General features: G+C 44.9%; 1 protein-coding gene across 17 annotated transcripts in view; it reads left to right on the top strand.

Annotated features, from left to right (window-relative positions):
* The window catches only part of KALRN (kalirin RhoGEF kinase), a 737,748-nt gene that overhangs the window by 338,146 nt on the left and 382,602 nt on the right, over positions 1-17,000 (top strand). For all 17 annotated transcript variants that reach the window (XM_039493997.1, XM_039493996.1, XM_039493992.1 and 14 more), the window contains one exon: positions 15,662-15,784. In XM_039493997.1, coding sequence (XP_039349931.1) covers positions 15,662-15,784 — 123 coding nt within the window. The remainder of the gene's footprint in view (positions 1-15,661; positions 15,785-17,000) is intronic.

Raw genomic sequence — 17,000 nt, 5'->3', positions numbered from 1 at the left:
TAGGTTTTAGATAGTTTGTTAGGTTAGTAGTTGAGAGGATTCATTTTGTTCCTCTCCCTTCTTTCTGGGGAGGCTTGCCTTCCTAGGAAGAGCATGCCTGTTTCAAAGGGCTTCAAACAGTGCATCTCTTGCTAGGAGGTCATCCTGATTAGCAACAGCCACTCCGAGTGCATTTGCAGCCTTGGAAAGACACTTCTGAGGGACATGTGAAACTTGTTTCTGGCCCTTAAATCCAGGGTGAGGAGGAACTGAGGGATTAAGCTGAGTCTACCAATGATGGAACATTCACTTTGCCCTGCTCCAGAGCCAGCTTAGGCGAACCCCCTGAATACCAATCTTCAGGCAGATCTAGTGCTCCTTTTGAACTCAGCTCAACTCTCCCTGAGAAAGGGGTAGACTCCAGAGACCTCCTTGAAGGGCCCCAGGAGTTCACACTCCCCTCATAAGGAGTCTGTTTCTAAAAGACCTTAGTCTCCCATAGGTTGACTCAGAAGCTTTGACCTCTTGGCTTGATGCTATAAAGGGAAAGGACTGCTCTGGTACTGGTGAGGCTGGAAAGTCCCAGAGCACTTCCAAGATCTGTCACTGTTCCAACTGAATCTGGGTGGAGTCCAGACGTGACAAAGAGGGCAAGGAGAAACATTCCTCCAGATTAGTACCATTGGTTACAGCTTTGCTGCTGTGACATACTGTCATGGGTTCCTGCGTACCATGCAAGTCTAAGTGTCCAATTCCAATTGGAGCATGCTAAATCTTAGGTACCGTCTACCTGTAGAGACAGACACACCATCATGTCAGTACCATCTCCCCAGGCAGTACCACGATAATTTTGGTACTCAAAGGATTTATTGGTGACAGATGAACCAGAATCTCCACTTCTCAGGGGGTACTGTGTGCCTCTCAATAGTGAGGCCTATTCAGTCACCGGACTCATCTTCTCTGGTACCCTTTTCTGCTGAACGATGTCAAGGATGATGAAGACCTCCCTTCTGTCTGTATTTTCTCAGTGCAAGGCTCTCCTACCCATCCATATAGAAAACCACTCTTTGACACCCTCAGAGGGGGGAGGGGGGAATTTCAGGAAAGACATCATGGGTGCTGGGAGAAGCCTTGGATGCCACCCTCTCTCTTGTAGGCCCCGCATAATGGACATACTGGGACTTCTGGGCAGCCTAGTGATGACAATTTTCCAAGGCATCTAGTCTTGCCCACCAGGACAAGAGACATAGAGTCCACTCCACCCCAGCCCATTCCTCATCTGGAGGACACTTTCAAGGAGCAGGAAGCTAGGGCAAATAAAGAAGCTATCCCTCAAACCACTGTCTCCTCGTCGTCTCCAGAAGAGAGATGCCTCCACCACCATCTATGCCCAGGGATTTCCGGCAGTTTCAGGACCTCATGAAACTGGTGACAGATGCTCTATAGATTCCACTCAAAGAGATCAAGGAATCACAACACTAGTCGCTGGACATTCTACAGTCAGCAACACTGACCAGAGCTGCACTACTTATCAATGAGGCATTTTTGGATCCAGCAAAGACAGTTTGACAGACCCCACCAACAATACCACCAACTTGCAAATGGGTGAATCAAAAATATTATGTCCCCACCAAGAACTCTGAATTTTTATTATCCCACTCTCCTCCTAATTCTCTGGTGGTGGATACAGTGAATGAGAGAGGAAAACACCATATCGACCCCATATGACAAAAAACAGAAGCGCCTGAATGTTTTAGAACAGAAGTCCTACTCATCTGTGACCCTACAATTTCAGATCATGAATTACAAGACAATCATGGCAAAATATAATTACACAAACTACCCAAAATATACCGCTTTTATTGAGTACCTTCCACTGAAACAAAGAGCAATTTCAGGCCATAACTGCTGAGGGACAGTTACTGTCCAGGACATCCCTCAAGCACCTCTAAATGTGGCAGATGCCTTGTCAGTTCCATCTCTATGGTGGTAGTTATGCACAGGGCATCCTGGTTCCAACTTTCTGGCTTTCACAGAGGTCCACAGCACTGGAGAGGACCTCCCCATTGATGGTCTGCAAGTTGTTTTCAGAGAACACAGATAAGTCCCTGAACACTTAGAAAGTTTCCAAGGCCACTTTACGATCTCTGAGAATTTACACTCCTATGAACAAAAGAGAATTTAGTAGGTCACAAAACTCCCAGAGATCCGGCCCAATACACTTCTCTGGGTTCCAAAGAACCACTCAGGAAGAAACAGATTCCAGAAGAGACAATCATCTCATGCTTGTGGCCTGAGTCCTCAGCCAGCCTCAAAACACCAGTTCTGATGGGCTGGTCAAGGGTTTAAATCCTCCTCATTCCTTAGTTCACCAGCTACAACAATTTGCCCACCTCCCCACATTTGGAGATCGACTTCCCCATTTTCAGCATACAAGGAAACTGATTTATCCATGAATAATTTGTTGGTAGTATCGGTTTACATATACACTTTACCTCCCTTCCTCCTTTCCACCCAACTTCTCCATCCCTCTTCGAGGAACTGTTCTCACAAGCTCTCACTGAGACAGGAAATAAACTCCCTCCTTCATTTAGGAGTGATTGATCCTGTCCATGCTCAACACAAAGAAAAAGGTTTCTATTCAAGATACTTTCTCATCCAAAACAAAAATAGATATTGGAGAGTGATTTTTAGATTTAAGACTACTAACGCATGTGCACCTGAAGTGGAGAACCACAGTTACAGCATGGGGTTTAAACCTCTTCTTATCATTTGGAATGATGCTGTAAATCCTGTTGATCTGAATTATGGCTGGACTGCGTACAAAATTATTTAGGGTCCTTGTGTCTTCTCCATTCTTAAACAAACAGTCATTATGCTTGCTGAAATGGCAGGTTTTATAGTTAGAGCTGGTCAAAAGTCAGAATTTTCCGAGGAAAGGAAATACTGATATTCTTAAAAAAAAAATTGTGCTCCATTCAGGGTGCAAAGCAGAATTTCAAAATGTCTTGCAGAAGGGAAAAGCACAAAAAATGTTTCAAAATAATGGAAACATTTTGCTTCAAAAATTTATTTTGTTCTTATATTCTAAATGAAATTGACCCTGGGAGCCCAAGCTCTGAAGCTCCTGGCTCAGCCATGGTTCCCACAGCTTCTAGGCTCCTGGCTCCCCATGAGCCCTAGCACACTGATGGAGATCCGGGAGCCTAGAAGTCCTCAGAGTCATGGCTGAGCAAGGAGCATCAGAGCTTGGGAGCCACAGTATGTGACAGGGAGTTCTCATGGTTCTGAGGCTCCCTGCAGGCTCTAGTTGGGGCTTAGCTCCTGGCTCAGCAGCTGGGAGCAGTCCACCTAGTGGGGCTTTCCAGAGCTGCAGACCATGGAAGCCCTGTTGTCCCCAGCCCCAGGGCAGTCCATATGGTGAGTCTGCTTGGAAGCTTGTGCTCCCTAGCAGCCTGCTAGTCGAGTTGGCAGGAAACCTTGTCAGAACCCTGCCAATGGTTTGTCAGAATTTCATCAAAACCAATATGTTTCCACAAACCGTTTGTTTTGTTGAATAATTCCCAATGAGTTGTAGTAACGGGGTCAGCTAGTAGGATTTTAAGCAAGGAGGCAGTGCCCTCCTCCCTCTCAGGAAGCCTTAGAACTATCATTCATTTATGATCAGCTTGGGACCTGTCTTTTGGTCTGCTGCTTAACTTGGATCTCCCACTCAACAGTGGACTTTGCTGACAAAATACCACTGGTTTTGGAGCCTGCTTAGAATGGTTTGTACATCTTGAACTGAGCCAATCGGAGATAATTATTGCCAGGGTATGGATGGGGCAGTGGATATATAGTTTTATGTCCTAACTCACAAATGGAAATTAACTTGGGCTCAGTCTGGGTATGTGCAGGATATTTAAGCACTGAAGAATGGCACTGAACTTAGGGTAAATGCTTTAACAAAGCTTTGTGAGAATGCTCTTTGCACTATATTGGCTCTTTTGATTCTTTCATGATGAAGAACTAATTCCCTCCATTAAATGCAATTTTATAGCACTTATCAATGTTCTAAATGTTTAATTGGTTTCCAGATTATTTGGAGCTGTGTGGAGAAGTGTCAATGTGGGAGACATTGAGAATTGTTGGTTCATGTGTTTTAACCCATCTAATGTCCAACCCTAGAGTTATTTCATTAAATTTAGTGTGAGTTCCATGGCTGTAAGACTGATTAGCATCCTAAAAGTCATTGACAGTCAGTCACTCAAATTAAAAAAATAAGATGGAATGCTAACCTTAGCAGTAATTAAAGAACCATTAATATAATGGCAATCACTGGACTAGTTTAGGGTGGTATTTTTCACAAATAGGTTAGTTCATTGATTCAGTGCTAAGTAGCACCATTTTAATGATAGGAAAACTATCATAGGGCTGAGTCCTAAAATCTGGCCTAGTTTAAAATAATCTGTGATAGAGAAATTAACCAAATGATATTTAACATGTCTACAGGACTCAGGAGACAGCCCTTCAATGTGAACTGCCCCTGCAGGTTCTGTGAAATAGTAATCACTGTCTTATTGCCTTGCTAACATCTTTAGTGGTGCATGTCTTTGAAGCAAACCAAGGAACATACTCATTTCATCTAGATTAGTAACACAGGAAACACCAGTGTTTTTCAAGTGGGAAAGAAATTGGACACCTCCCTTCTCCAGTGTTGCCAGCTCTCATGATTTTTATCATGAGTCTTGCAACCTTTAGTATTTTTCCTTAAAGCCCCAACTCCTGGAGTCATGTTATTTCTACATGTACATGTACATGTTATTTCTACATGTACATTTCTAACCCTTATGGTTGCAGAGAAAACCTTGAAACATGAACCCTAATAGCTCAAAACTGGAAGGCAAATGAAAAGAATTCACAATTTGGCTCACATGAGATTTTTAAAATAACAATCTTGTGATTTTTTTGGAGGGGGGTGTGGCTCATGAATTTTGAAAATTTGACACCCTACCACCACATCATTGGGGTTTCACCAATGCTTCTGTGATGTTTACTACTCATACTCCAGTGCCACATGATGAGGAATGTGGAAGTATGAACCACTCAATGCTGGCAGAGTTCTATGTTGATAACAATGTGAGCCCTCTTCTTCCTCCCCAGGAAATCCAGATGTTTCCACCTTTATCACAGCCCTGGCTCAGACTGAATGTGATTCCCCAGTTTTCCTGAGAAATAGGAAACCACCTGCTAGTATCCGCTAAGGCTCTGATGCAACGAAACACCCCTATTCATCAAAGCACATATGTAATGCTTCATTGCTTTGCTGAATCTGGGCCTCTCTTGCCACTTGTCTTACACATACTCCAGCTCCATGAAACTCAACATCTTGTTAGGGACCAGGATGGAGGTGGTGGTGTCTAGTGAGTGGAGCAGGCATCTAGGTCAGGGAACAGAATTGAGAATCAGCACCATAGACAACTGCTGATCACCAGAGCCAGGAGATGAGCGAATACGAAGCTGAGGGTCAGATACCAAATGCTAGAGTCCAGAGTCAAGCCAGAGTTGGAGTCAGAAGTCAAAGCTGAGGGTCAGAGTCAGGATTAGTTTCTGGTGGTCAGAGTTGAGGTGTTAGTGCAGGAACCAGCAGAGGGACAAGGAGCAGGCAGGAGCACAGTGGGAACTAGGGCCATAGGCAGGCTAAGTGAGGAGCCTGAAGCAGGAATCAGAAACATGGTTGGGTACAGCATGCCAGAAGCAGACACAAGCAGGATCCAGCGCAGCAGCAGGGAATCACCTAATTGCTCAACTTCCTTTGCCACCTTCTGGCTTAAATAGCATGGCTGGACTAATCAGTGGAGCCCAGCGATCCTCCAATCAAGGGTCCCGTGGATGGTGCCTTGGCTGTGGCTGTAGTTCTGCTAGCTCCGTAGCCAGCCAGATTTCAGCAAACATCAGATGGTGTCCAGGATGTGATAGGTGTGTGGAAACTCAGAGGCCTGGATTTGAGAGCCAAGATATCACACACCTTTTCATTCCCTGAGCTTGCCATGTTATGGGAGTTTATAGTAGGTGGAGGGAGAAGGTCACACACTGAATCTTGGACCTTATCAACCAGATATTATAGTGATAACAGAAACATGGTGGGATAGTAGTCATGACTGGAGTACAGGTATTGAAGGCTATGTGCTGTTTAGGAAAGACAGAAATAAAGGTAGAGGTGGTGGAGTAGCATCGTATATCAATGATGAGGTAGACTGTAAAGAAATAAGAAGTGATGGGAGTGATAAGACAGAGTCTGTCTGGGTAAAAATCACATTGGGAAAGAAAGCTACTAGAGCCTCCCCTGAGATAGTGCGTGGGGTGTGCTACAGACTGCTGGGATCTGATTTGGATATGGATAGAGACCTTTTTAATGAAGGAAACACTAATGGGAATTGTGTGATCATGGGAGACTTTAACTTCCCAGATATAGACTGGAGGACAAATGCTAGTAATAATAGGGCTCAGATCTTTCTGGATGCGCTAGCTGATGGATTCCTTCACCAAGTAGTTGAAGAACCAACAAGAGGGGATGCCATTTTAGATTTGATTTTGGTGAGTAGTGAGGACCTCATAGAAGAAATGGTTGTAGGCGACAACCTTGATTCGAGTGATCATGAGCTAATTTAGTTCAAACTAGATGGAAGGATAAACAAAAATAGATCTGTGACTAGGGTTTTTTATTTCAAAAGGGTTAACTTAAAAAAATTAAGGAAATTAGTTAGGGAAGTGGATTGGACTGAAGAACTTGTGGCTCTAAAGGCAGAGGAGGCCTGGAATTACTTCAAGTCAAAGTTGCAGAAACTATCAGAAGCCTGCATCCCAATGGTAATTGGGACAAAATACAACATGATATTACAAAAGGTAGATCATGCCAAACCAACCTGATCTCCTTCTTTGAGAAGGTAACAGTCTTTTTGGACAAAGGAAACCCAGTGGATCTAATTTACCTCCATTTCAGTAAGGCATTTGATACCGTTCCACATGGGGAATTATTAATTAAATTGGAAAAGATGGGGATCAATATGAAAATTGAAAGGTGGATAAGGAACTGGTTAAAGGGGAGACTACAATGGGTCGTACTGAAAGGTGAGCTGTCAGGCTGGAAGGCGGTTACTAGTGGAGTTCCTCAGGGATCAGTTTTGGGACCAATCTTATTTAATCTCTTTATTAGTGACCTTGGCACAAAAAGTGGGAATGTGCTAATAAAGTTTGCAGATGATACAAAGCTGGGAGGTATTGCTAACACAGAGAAGGACCGGGATATCATACAGGAAGATCTGGATGACCTTGTACACTGGAGTAATAGTAATAGGATGAAATTTAATAGTGATAAGTGCAAGGTCATGCATTTAGGGATTAATAAGAATTTTGGTTAAAAATTGGGGACACATCAGTTGAAAGTAACAGAGGAGGAGAAGGACTTCGGAGTATTGGTTGATCACAGGATGACTATGAGCCGCCAATGTGATATGTCCGTTAAAAAAGCTAATGTGGTTTTGGGATGCATCAGGCGAGGTATTTCCAGTAAAGATAAGGCATTGGTGAGACCGTTATACAAGGCACTGGTGAGACCTCATCTGGAATATTGTGTGCAGTTCTGGTCTCCCATGTTTAAGAAGGATGAATTCAAACTGGAACAGGTACAGAGAAGGGCTACTAGGATGATCCGAGGAATGGAAAACCTGTCTTCTGAAAGGAGACTGAAAGAGCTTGTCTTGTTTAGCCTAACCAAAAGAAGACTGAGGGGAGATATGATTGCTCTTTATAAATATATCAGAGGGATAAATATCAGGGAGGGAGAGGAATTATTTAAGCTTAGTACCAATGTGGACACAAGAACAAATGGATATAAACTGAACACTAGGAAGTTTAGACTTGAAATTAGATGAAAGTTTCTAACCATTAGTGGAGTGAAGTTCTGGAACAGCCTTCCATGGGGAGTAGTGGGGGCAAAAGACATATCTGGCTTCAAGACTAAGCTTGATAAGTTTATGGAGGGGATGGTCTGATGGGATAGCCTAATTTTGGCAATTAATTGATCTTTGATTATTAGCAGGTAAATATGCCCAATGGTCTGTGATGGGATGTTAGATGGGGTGGGATCTGAGTTACTACAGAGAATTCTTTCCTGGGTGCTGGCTGGTGAGTCTTGCACACATGCTCAGAATTTAACTGATCGCCATATTTGGGGTCAGGAAGGAATTTTCCTCCAGGGAAGATTGGTAGAGGCCCTGGAGGTTTTTCGCCTTCCTCTGCAGGGTGGGGCACGGGCCACTTGCTGGAGGATTCTCTGCACTTTGAGGTCTTTAAATCACAATTTGAGGACTTCAATAACTCAGACATAGGTTAGGGATTTGTTACAGGAGTGGGTGGGTGAGATTCTGTGGCCTGCATTGTGCAGGAGGTCAGACTAGATGATCATAATGATCCCTTCTGACCTAGAGTCTATGAGTCTGAGATAATTTGCCAGAGACCCAGCTTAGCTTGAACTGGCCTTGCAAGTAATTTGGAGTAACATAAATATAGTCAAAATCTGAAACATAGTTGAGAATGCCTTCCTAATCCTGCGGCTGTCCATGAATATGAATGAAGAACAGTTTTTGGAAGGCAGTGCAGAAAATGATTGTGTGTAGCTCAAAACTCCTGAGGTACTTTTTCAATTACTATTGTTTGTTATGATTTATTAAATGAGGCAAAAGGATACATTTTGTATTCATGTATTCAATTTTAATTTTTCTCCTAATCAATTATTCTATCTCAAAGTTCATAAATATGGCTTAACTTAACCCAGATCCTTGTTCTATAATACAATTTTGGCTAAGATGAAGAAAGCACTCTTTCACCCCCAGAAATAATCAGTTACTTCTTGTTTTGTTTTATTAATCATTTAAATTCAAGTTGATTCCATTTAGGATTGCTGTGCATAAAATACAAGATTTATTTATTTTCAATGGCTTTCAGCCAGGTTTTTTTCCTTAAATGGTTCTAGCTTGGTTAAAAACATGTTCACATTTAACATGTATCTGCTTGAGATAAATCTGGTTTGGTTTCTAAACAGAGAGATAAAACTCTGTTGTTTGGACGTGAACTTTACTCTTGAAATATATATATTGTTTTATGGTAATACTTTTCTTGAGTCCACAACCGCGTTAAATTCTTTTTTACTCAAATTGTATTAACTCTTAATGAGGCACTGAGATAGATTTAGATTGAATTACATTAGGTTGTTTAATCACTGAAGGTGTCTTGAAAACTGTGGCTACATCCCATAATGAACCAGGTCAATTTCACAGTCTGAAATAATGAGTGAGGGGCCAGATTCTGTTACAGTGGTGTAAATCTGGTGTGAGCGTACTGAGGTCAACAATGTTATTCTGGATTTACGCTGCTGTGATGGAGATCTGAATCTCTCCCTAAATAACTTCCATCAGGAAATGTAAAATACAAGGTAAGGTACAAAATCTCTTCCTGCAAATAAATTAATGTAAAATAACACATTAAGGGGACAGGTTGGTTTAAATGGGCTGATAGCTTTAATCTGTAAGGGACTCATCTTTGGAGCAGGGGTCAGTGTAACAGCTCTAAATCTGGTGTTACTGGAGCTTTTATAAGGTTTCAAGTATCAGAGGGGTAGCCGTGTTAGTCTGGATCTGTAAAAGCAGCAAAGAGTCCTGTGGCACCTTATAGACTAACAGACATATTGGAGCATGAGCTTTTGTGGGTGAATACCCACTTCGTCAGGTAAGGTTTATTCTTCTTTCTGATGTAAGGGGTTGTGACGGGGTCTGCTTACCCCGCACTAGGCCAGACAGGGTTAAGCCCATGTTATTGACAGTGGAAGTCCCGCCTCCCTGGCAAGACTGGGCATGCTCCAAGTGCTCTAGTAGTATAAAGGGAGGGAGCCTAGCTCATTCTGGGCTGGAGGCTGCAGGGGAAGGACCTGCCTGGGAAGCTCCGGTGGAGGGCCAGCCACAGCCCCTGACTGTACTGGGAATCGAAGCCGTCCATGGCCTGCCTGCACCCCGGCGACTGGAGGAACCCCTGGAGACAACTGGCCCTGCCGAACACAGAGGACCTGACATCTCATGGGAAACCCCAACACAGACACTGGTAGGAAGTGACCCACAGAGGGTGACAGACTGGTACCTCCCCACTGGGGAAACTCAGCGTGTTTCGGTAGGACCCCCCCCGCTGAGTCAGTGGCAAGCTGCTATGCCACTGTTAGGGCCCTGGGTCGGGGCCTGGGGGAGTCGGATGGGCCCGAGCCCCCCTACTGGGGCTGCCACACCCCATAAGGGGCTCCCCAGTGCTATAGACTCTGGCCGCTAGGCCACGCTGCCCTAGACTGAAGGGCTGCTTTATAGACTGTGACCGATGGGCCACGCTGCCCTGACCCTAAAGGCGTGGACCGTCATGTGTGGTGGAGAATGTGTGCATCACCCAGGACCTGCTGAAAGGTCCAGTAGAGGGAATCTAGGCGACGGGAGCCCCATCGCCATCCAAGATGGATATAGAGAAGTTTCTAAAGTGGATGCTGGAGAATCAGCAAGAGCAGGTGGCCCAGCAGCGACAACAGGCTCACGTGATGCAGCAGATGGCCAGCCAGCAGCAGTTGCAGATGACCCAGCACCAGGAACAGCAGTAGCAGCAGCAGCTCCTTCGAGAGTTGGCTGCCCAGCAACAATTGCAACAGGAACGCCTAGTCCAACAAATGGCAACTGTACTGTGCCCGCTGGGAGCCCCAGCCTCCGCACCCATGGGAGTAGGATCTGGAGAGGCTTCAGTGGGGCTACCAATTTGCCTCACTAAGATGGGACCAGGCGACGATCCCGAGGCATTTCTGGTCACGTTCGAGTGGGTTGCCACTGCTGCTCGGTGGCCCCCAGAGCACTGGGCCACCATGCTAGCCCCTTAGTTGACGGGACAGGCGCAGATTGCCTACTGCAACCTTGAGCCTTGGAGTACCCCCAGGTGAAAGTGGCCATTTTAGACCAGACCAGCATTAGCCCAGAGACGTACCACTAGCGCCTCCGTAAAGAACAATACCTCCTTGGGGCTCGACCTCGGGCCATGGCCCAACGAATACAGGATCTCTGGAGATGGTTGAACCCAGAAGGCTTGACTGGGCCCCAGGTGGCAGAGATAGTGTCGCTTGAACAGTTCACCCAGATCCTCCTGGCAGGAGGAAAAGAATGGGTGCAACACCACCGACTGGCGACCTTGTCAGTGGACGTGAGCCTGATGGAGGACTACTTGGCAGCTGAGGCAGCTCAGCGGGGATCAGGAACTCTGAGCCAGAGGAACCGGCCAGGCAAGGGAAGCCCTCGGGGAGCGGAGGCTCGGGAACCTCTGCCCAACACCTGCTCCACAACCACTAAGCCTCCCAGCCCCGAATCCTGGCACAGGGCCACTCAGACTCCGATTTGAAGGGATTGGCTCCCACAAGGAGGGCGACGCCCACCAAGGGAGGGCCCTGGACCTTCAGAAGGCCAGAATTGCTGCTGGGAGCGCGGACAAGAGGGACATTTTCAGAGGGAATGCCTGTTCATGGACTGCAACTATGGGCAAGTCTGGGTTGCTGGCCAAAGAGCCTGGAAAAGGGGGCCAGGAAAGTTAGTGGTCCCTGTGCGGGTTGAAGGGACCTTCACAAATGCCCTTGTGGATTCGGGATGCAGTCAGACCCTCTTACGGGAGGGGCTGGTTCCTGACTTTAGACTGTCAGGGGAACAGATACACCTAAAGTGTGTACATGGGGACATCCGCCCTTAACCGCACAGCCTGGGTGAGGATTGAGATTGGCCAGCGGGAGCAAATCCTCCATGTGGGCGTGGTCCCCCGATTGGCCTACCCTGTAGTGCTGGGGCGAGACTGGCCAGAATTTAGGGAGGTCCTCCAGCAGTATCAACACCCCGCTCCACAAATGGAAGGGGCTACGCCTCCAGGGAGGGGACTGCTTGGACGCACACTGGAGTCAGACCCCGGGGAGGGGACATCTACGGTGGGGAAGGCGCCTGCCAATACCCAACAGCTGTCCGTGGAAGACGTGCAGGCAGAGCATCAAAGGGCAGCTCTATAGACTGTCCCGAAGGGCTGCTTTATAGACTGTGACCGACGGGCCATGCTGCCCTGACCCTAGGGGCGTGGACTGTCACAGGGGTATTAAATGTTACTTGTGTAAATCCTCTACACAGTGAGACTAGAACAGATCCTAATGTTGAAATGAGCACTTAGAGCAAAATCCAACTTCACTGGAGAGGAATTTGAGGTGTATGTACAGAATCTATTTTCAACCTAAATGTCTGTATCTCTTCATGCCAATACATGTGCACAGGCTGAGGAGACCTGACCCTGGGAAATAATAATAATAATGTATAATACACTGATGCTAGAATCTTTCTGTTCTTAAGGTGTCACCAGTCAAACTTTTTGTTGTTCCATTGATTTGATGCTAGTATTTATCTGAGGTCACATCAGTGATAACAAAGATTTGTAGCAATCGCTTGAGCATATGGTTGGTGTAGCTAAGCTGTTAATTTGCCTCCCTCCCACTCCCAACAATGTAAAACGTCATGCCTCTTCAGCACCACCAAATGACTGTACTGAGACTGTACTCCTGTAAAGCAGATCATATGGTATTATTCATTTATTACAGACTAGGATCCTGGATCAGGGCCCCATTGTGCTAGGCATTCTACAGACATTTAACAAACAAGACAGTCCTTGACCTAAAGAACTCTCACTCCACATGTCAAAAAGGACATAAAAGGTGGACAAAAGAGACAAACTATGTGAGAGTGGGTTGGGAGGATAATGTAACAATAAAACAGGGTTTAGTGGGGAAAAAGTCTGAGTTCATCTTTTGCCTAACCAGTGCCAGACAAAATTGAAGACTTCCAATTTGTTTATAATTTATTCTACAGGGAAACAAAAAACAACCAGGGTTCTATTTTATAGTCAGTAAAATTAAAGTCAAAACCATTTGGTTTGGTAGGACTTGTCTGGCATGGGAGGAAGTGTTATCATATGTCTACACTACCAGATTAGTTCGATTTAACTTAATTCGAATTTGTGGAATCGACCTTACAAAGTCGAATTTGTGTGTCCACACCAAGGACACTAATTCGACTTTGTGAGCCCACACTAATGGGGCAAGCGGTGCACTGTGGGAAGGTATGTAACCGCAGAAGAAAGTCAACAGTAACTGAAGCAGGGGCAGGTTCAGCTTCTTTACAGAGAAGCTGAACCTGCCCCTGCTTCAGTTACTGTTGACTTTCTTCTGCGGTTACATACCCCGTTCACCACGTTTCCCCCCTTCCAACACACGTTTAAAAATAAAGTTAATGGAACATTGTTAATTAACAACATTTTTTTTATTAATGAATTCACGTTAAAGGGTTGAAACAGGGACGCAGACTGTGGTGGGTAGGGTGTGCAGTGATGTTAACACCGCTTCTACACTCGAGGAATGATAGGCTCCTGCTCCTAGAGCGGTCTGCAGTGCCGGACTGGTTGTTTCAACGGAGCCTGCCATCCCTCCTTTTCAGGACTCTGTGCGGGGGCATGTGACCTTGTGGTGGGGGAGGACGGTTACAGATTCCCCTGCTGCGTGGCTCTGTGGTCCGGGACAAGGACCGCTGCATAAGTTCTGTAACTGCCCTCCCATGCCACAAAGTCACGTACCCCCCACCCACAGAGAACGTGGAAAACACCTCCCAGACCAACCAGGGTGCCTACTGACTGCACTGTGTGTGTGACCTGCTGTTGATCCTGCCCCCATGTCTGTACCCTGGTAAAGGTGACTGTCCTATGCAATTAACAACCCCCCCCCCTTCACAGACAGTCTTCTGTAGAAAAACTTGACAGAAATAGTAATTAACAGCAAACTACTTTTAATAATCAACTACACAGTTAGGGGATGAAACTGGGATTGGGGCTTCGGTGAGCCAGGAAGGGAAGGACTTCTCAATATTTAGGGAATGAGAGCCTTCTTGTATTTGTGCACTCTGCAGGGGTGCAGTGACAGTTTTCACGGCCCCTGTCGCCCCTCCTTCTTGTTACTTTGGGTGAGGTGGGGGTTGGGACTTTGTAGCGGGGGAGGGCAGTTGCAGATACAGTGCAGGGGGGCTCAGTCCTCCTGCCTGCGGTCCTGCAGAACATCCACAAGACGCCAGAGCGTGTCAAATTTTCCCTGGGCATTTCCTGTGTGGCTGGTCAGAACATCCAAGCTCGGACTGCTGTCCAGAGCGTCAACAGAGTGGTGCACTCTGGGATAGCTCCCGGAGCTACTAAGGTCGATTTCCGTCCACACATAGCCATGTTGAATTTAGTGCTACTCCCCTCATCGGGGAGGAGTACAGAATTCGAACTAAAGAGCCCTCTAGGTCGAACTAATTAGCTTCCTGGTGTGGACGGGTGCACGGTTAAGTCAAATTAACGCTGCTAAATTTGACATAAACTCCTAGTGTAGACCAGGCCTTAATGGCCCTAGCTCACAACTTGGAGCTGTAATCTAGCACAGAATGTCCTCTGGGGTCTTAATTTTTATTAAACTATAGATCCCAGACATGGGTGCTGGGTTCTAGTCCCAGTTTTTCCACTTATATGCTTAGACCTTAACCAAATCACTTAACCTTTACATACTCAATTCCTCTATCTGTGAAGATTGAGGTGATATATACTGTGCAATGGTACAGTGTGAGTATATGTGTATTAAGGCTCGGGACGTTGGGTTGGGACACTTAGATTCTGTTCTGGCTCTTCCAAAAAAGACTGTGTAATATTGGACAAGTCAATTAATTTCTCTATTCCTCAGTGTACTCATCTGAATAATGGGTATTATAATCCTTACCTACCTAATAGCTAACTTGTGATATTTAATTCATAAATGAGCTCCTTGGATGTCAGGTGTTATAGAATAATAGATAGAGATTAATAAAACTGATGCACTGAATTTTGTTAGAGTTAGATCCAACATACCAAACTACTTAAACGTCTGTTTTCCTTTGAAATGAGGCTAAGAGCAGTGAGAAGCTGACAGGAGTATGGACCATAGAATTAAATAAAATGTGTATGTGTGTTTCACTGTAAGCTAATGTTTGGAAGCAAGACTGCTCTTTGGTTTTGGGGAGAGCAAGTACTAATAAAAATCAGTGTAAAACATCCGTTTGGTTTTTAGCTGAAAGATTTGGGGAGCTTATCCATACACTACAAAGAAAGGGGGGGAAAAAGAAAACCAAATCATTCTTCTGTAAAGATTAGTGGTCCATTCCTGGGTTCTGGTAACATTATGAACCACAAGAACATCAGTCAATGGAATAACTTCTAATTTAGGCCCTGTCACTGTAGTCTTTCTACTTATGAAACTCCTAACAAAGGATAGGAAAGGACAATGGGATCAGCTTGCAGAGAGACAGGCTTGCCATGTGTGTTTCCTAACCTGTCATTCTGTTCATAGAGAAGGTGGTAATAACTTAACTTAAATTTTGTCCTTGTTTGAGTCACTGTATTCAGATAGGGATGGTTTTTTGTGGCGGTACTACATCATTTTTTTGTCATTAGCGTAAATCTGTGTCAGAAACATTCATATTTGTATTTTGCACTTGATCTTACTCTTTTCTCCCCTGACTCACTTTCTTTGTCCTGTGTGAACTTTCTATAGATGTTTGACTGGATCAGCCACAACAAAGAATTGTTCCTGCAGAGTCATACAGAGATTGGAGTGAGCTACCAACATGCCCTCGACTTGCAGACACAGCATAATCACTTTGCAATGAATTCCATGGTAAGTTCAGAGACGCACTGTAACTATGAATTGTGTGTGTGGGGGGGGGAAGGGACAGGAGTGAACTTCCACTTAAAAGAGAACTGTAGACCCATGAGATGTGAAGAACTAAAGGTCAGGCTGGGCGTGTGGCAGCAGCACTTTGTTCTGGGAAGTTACTTTGTCCACCCTGATGCTGATATATGATTATTTCTGTGATTTAAAACCAGGCCAGTCCTGTGGAGCTGTTTACATTTTGGAAAACAAATACAGTATATTTAAGGGTTTGGCGTTTTCTTGACATGCAATTAATGAGACTCAGTAGAACTCTAGCTTAGTGCTTTAATAATTTACATTTCTCTTCCCCCACATGGCTGCTCCTCAAAAATCCAAAGAGGAGACTCTAATCAAACTGTCAGTTGTGTCCAGAATCAGATTTTGTTTTTTTTCTTAGCTGATTTCAACTTTGGATGCAACTCATCATTACCTGAGGTGAAAAAAAATGAATCGTCCTCCATTTGGAAGTGCCTTGCTTTCTTTCTTGGTCTTCCCTGGTATACAGCATTTGTCTGCAAGCTGCAATGCTTTCAGTGCAGAAATTGGGGCAGAATGTATTGACATTTTGATCATTGTGCTCATTTAGAACAATGAATGCACACACCCTATCAAAATGGCATAGGATAGGACTAGTCCTATCCTCTCTCTCTCTCTCTCTGAATATTAACTGTCAGCTACAGAAAAAATGCCCTGAGTCAACCAACCACTTCATGCTGTGTTTCTGTTAGCTCTCTGTAAAGTGACGCAGGGTCAAGCGAGGTTGGCACTGGGATGAGAGACCTCCAAGCAATTTGTAGTTGTTTCAGCTTGTGGCATAAGTCACTAGTGAGCCATGGCCCTGCATGCTGCTAGAGGGCTCTGTGCTGCTGGAGCTGCTGCCTTTCTGATGAAATGTAAAACAGAGATCCTGACCACTTGTGGTCATTAAAGACCACATGGCACTTTTCATAAGATTAGGATTGAAACCCTGGTGTCTTGGTCAAATTCCAACTCAGGTAATTATATTCCATTGACCTAAATTCCCCCTGCCTTTTTCACGGGCTAGTTATTTTTTTCACTAAACCATCATGCTGTGTGCTCATTAGAACATTGAAGTTCAATGGTGGATAAGAGGTGCTATGTATGTTTATGTATTTATTGTGATTTTAATTCAAAAGTATGTCAAAACACAGACTCTAGG

This window comes from Mauremys reevesii, linkage group 11, assembly GCF_016161935.1.
Source record: "Mauremys reevesii isolate NIE-2019 linkage group 11, ASM1616193v1, whole genome shotgun sequence".
Classification (NCBI taxonomy): domain Eukaryota; kingdom Metazoa; phylum Chordata; order Testudines; family Geoemydidae; genus Mauremys; species Mauremys reevesii.
The sequence above is the reverse complement of the archived record's forward strand: the minus strand, read 5'-3'. Positions and strand labels throughout refer to the sequence as shown.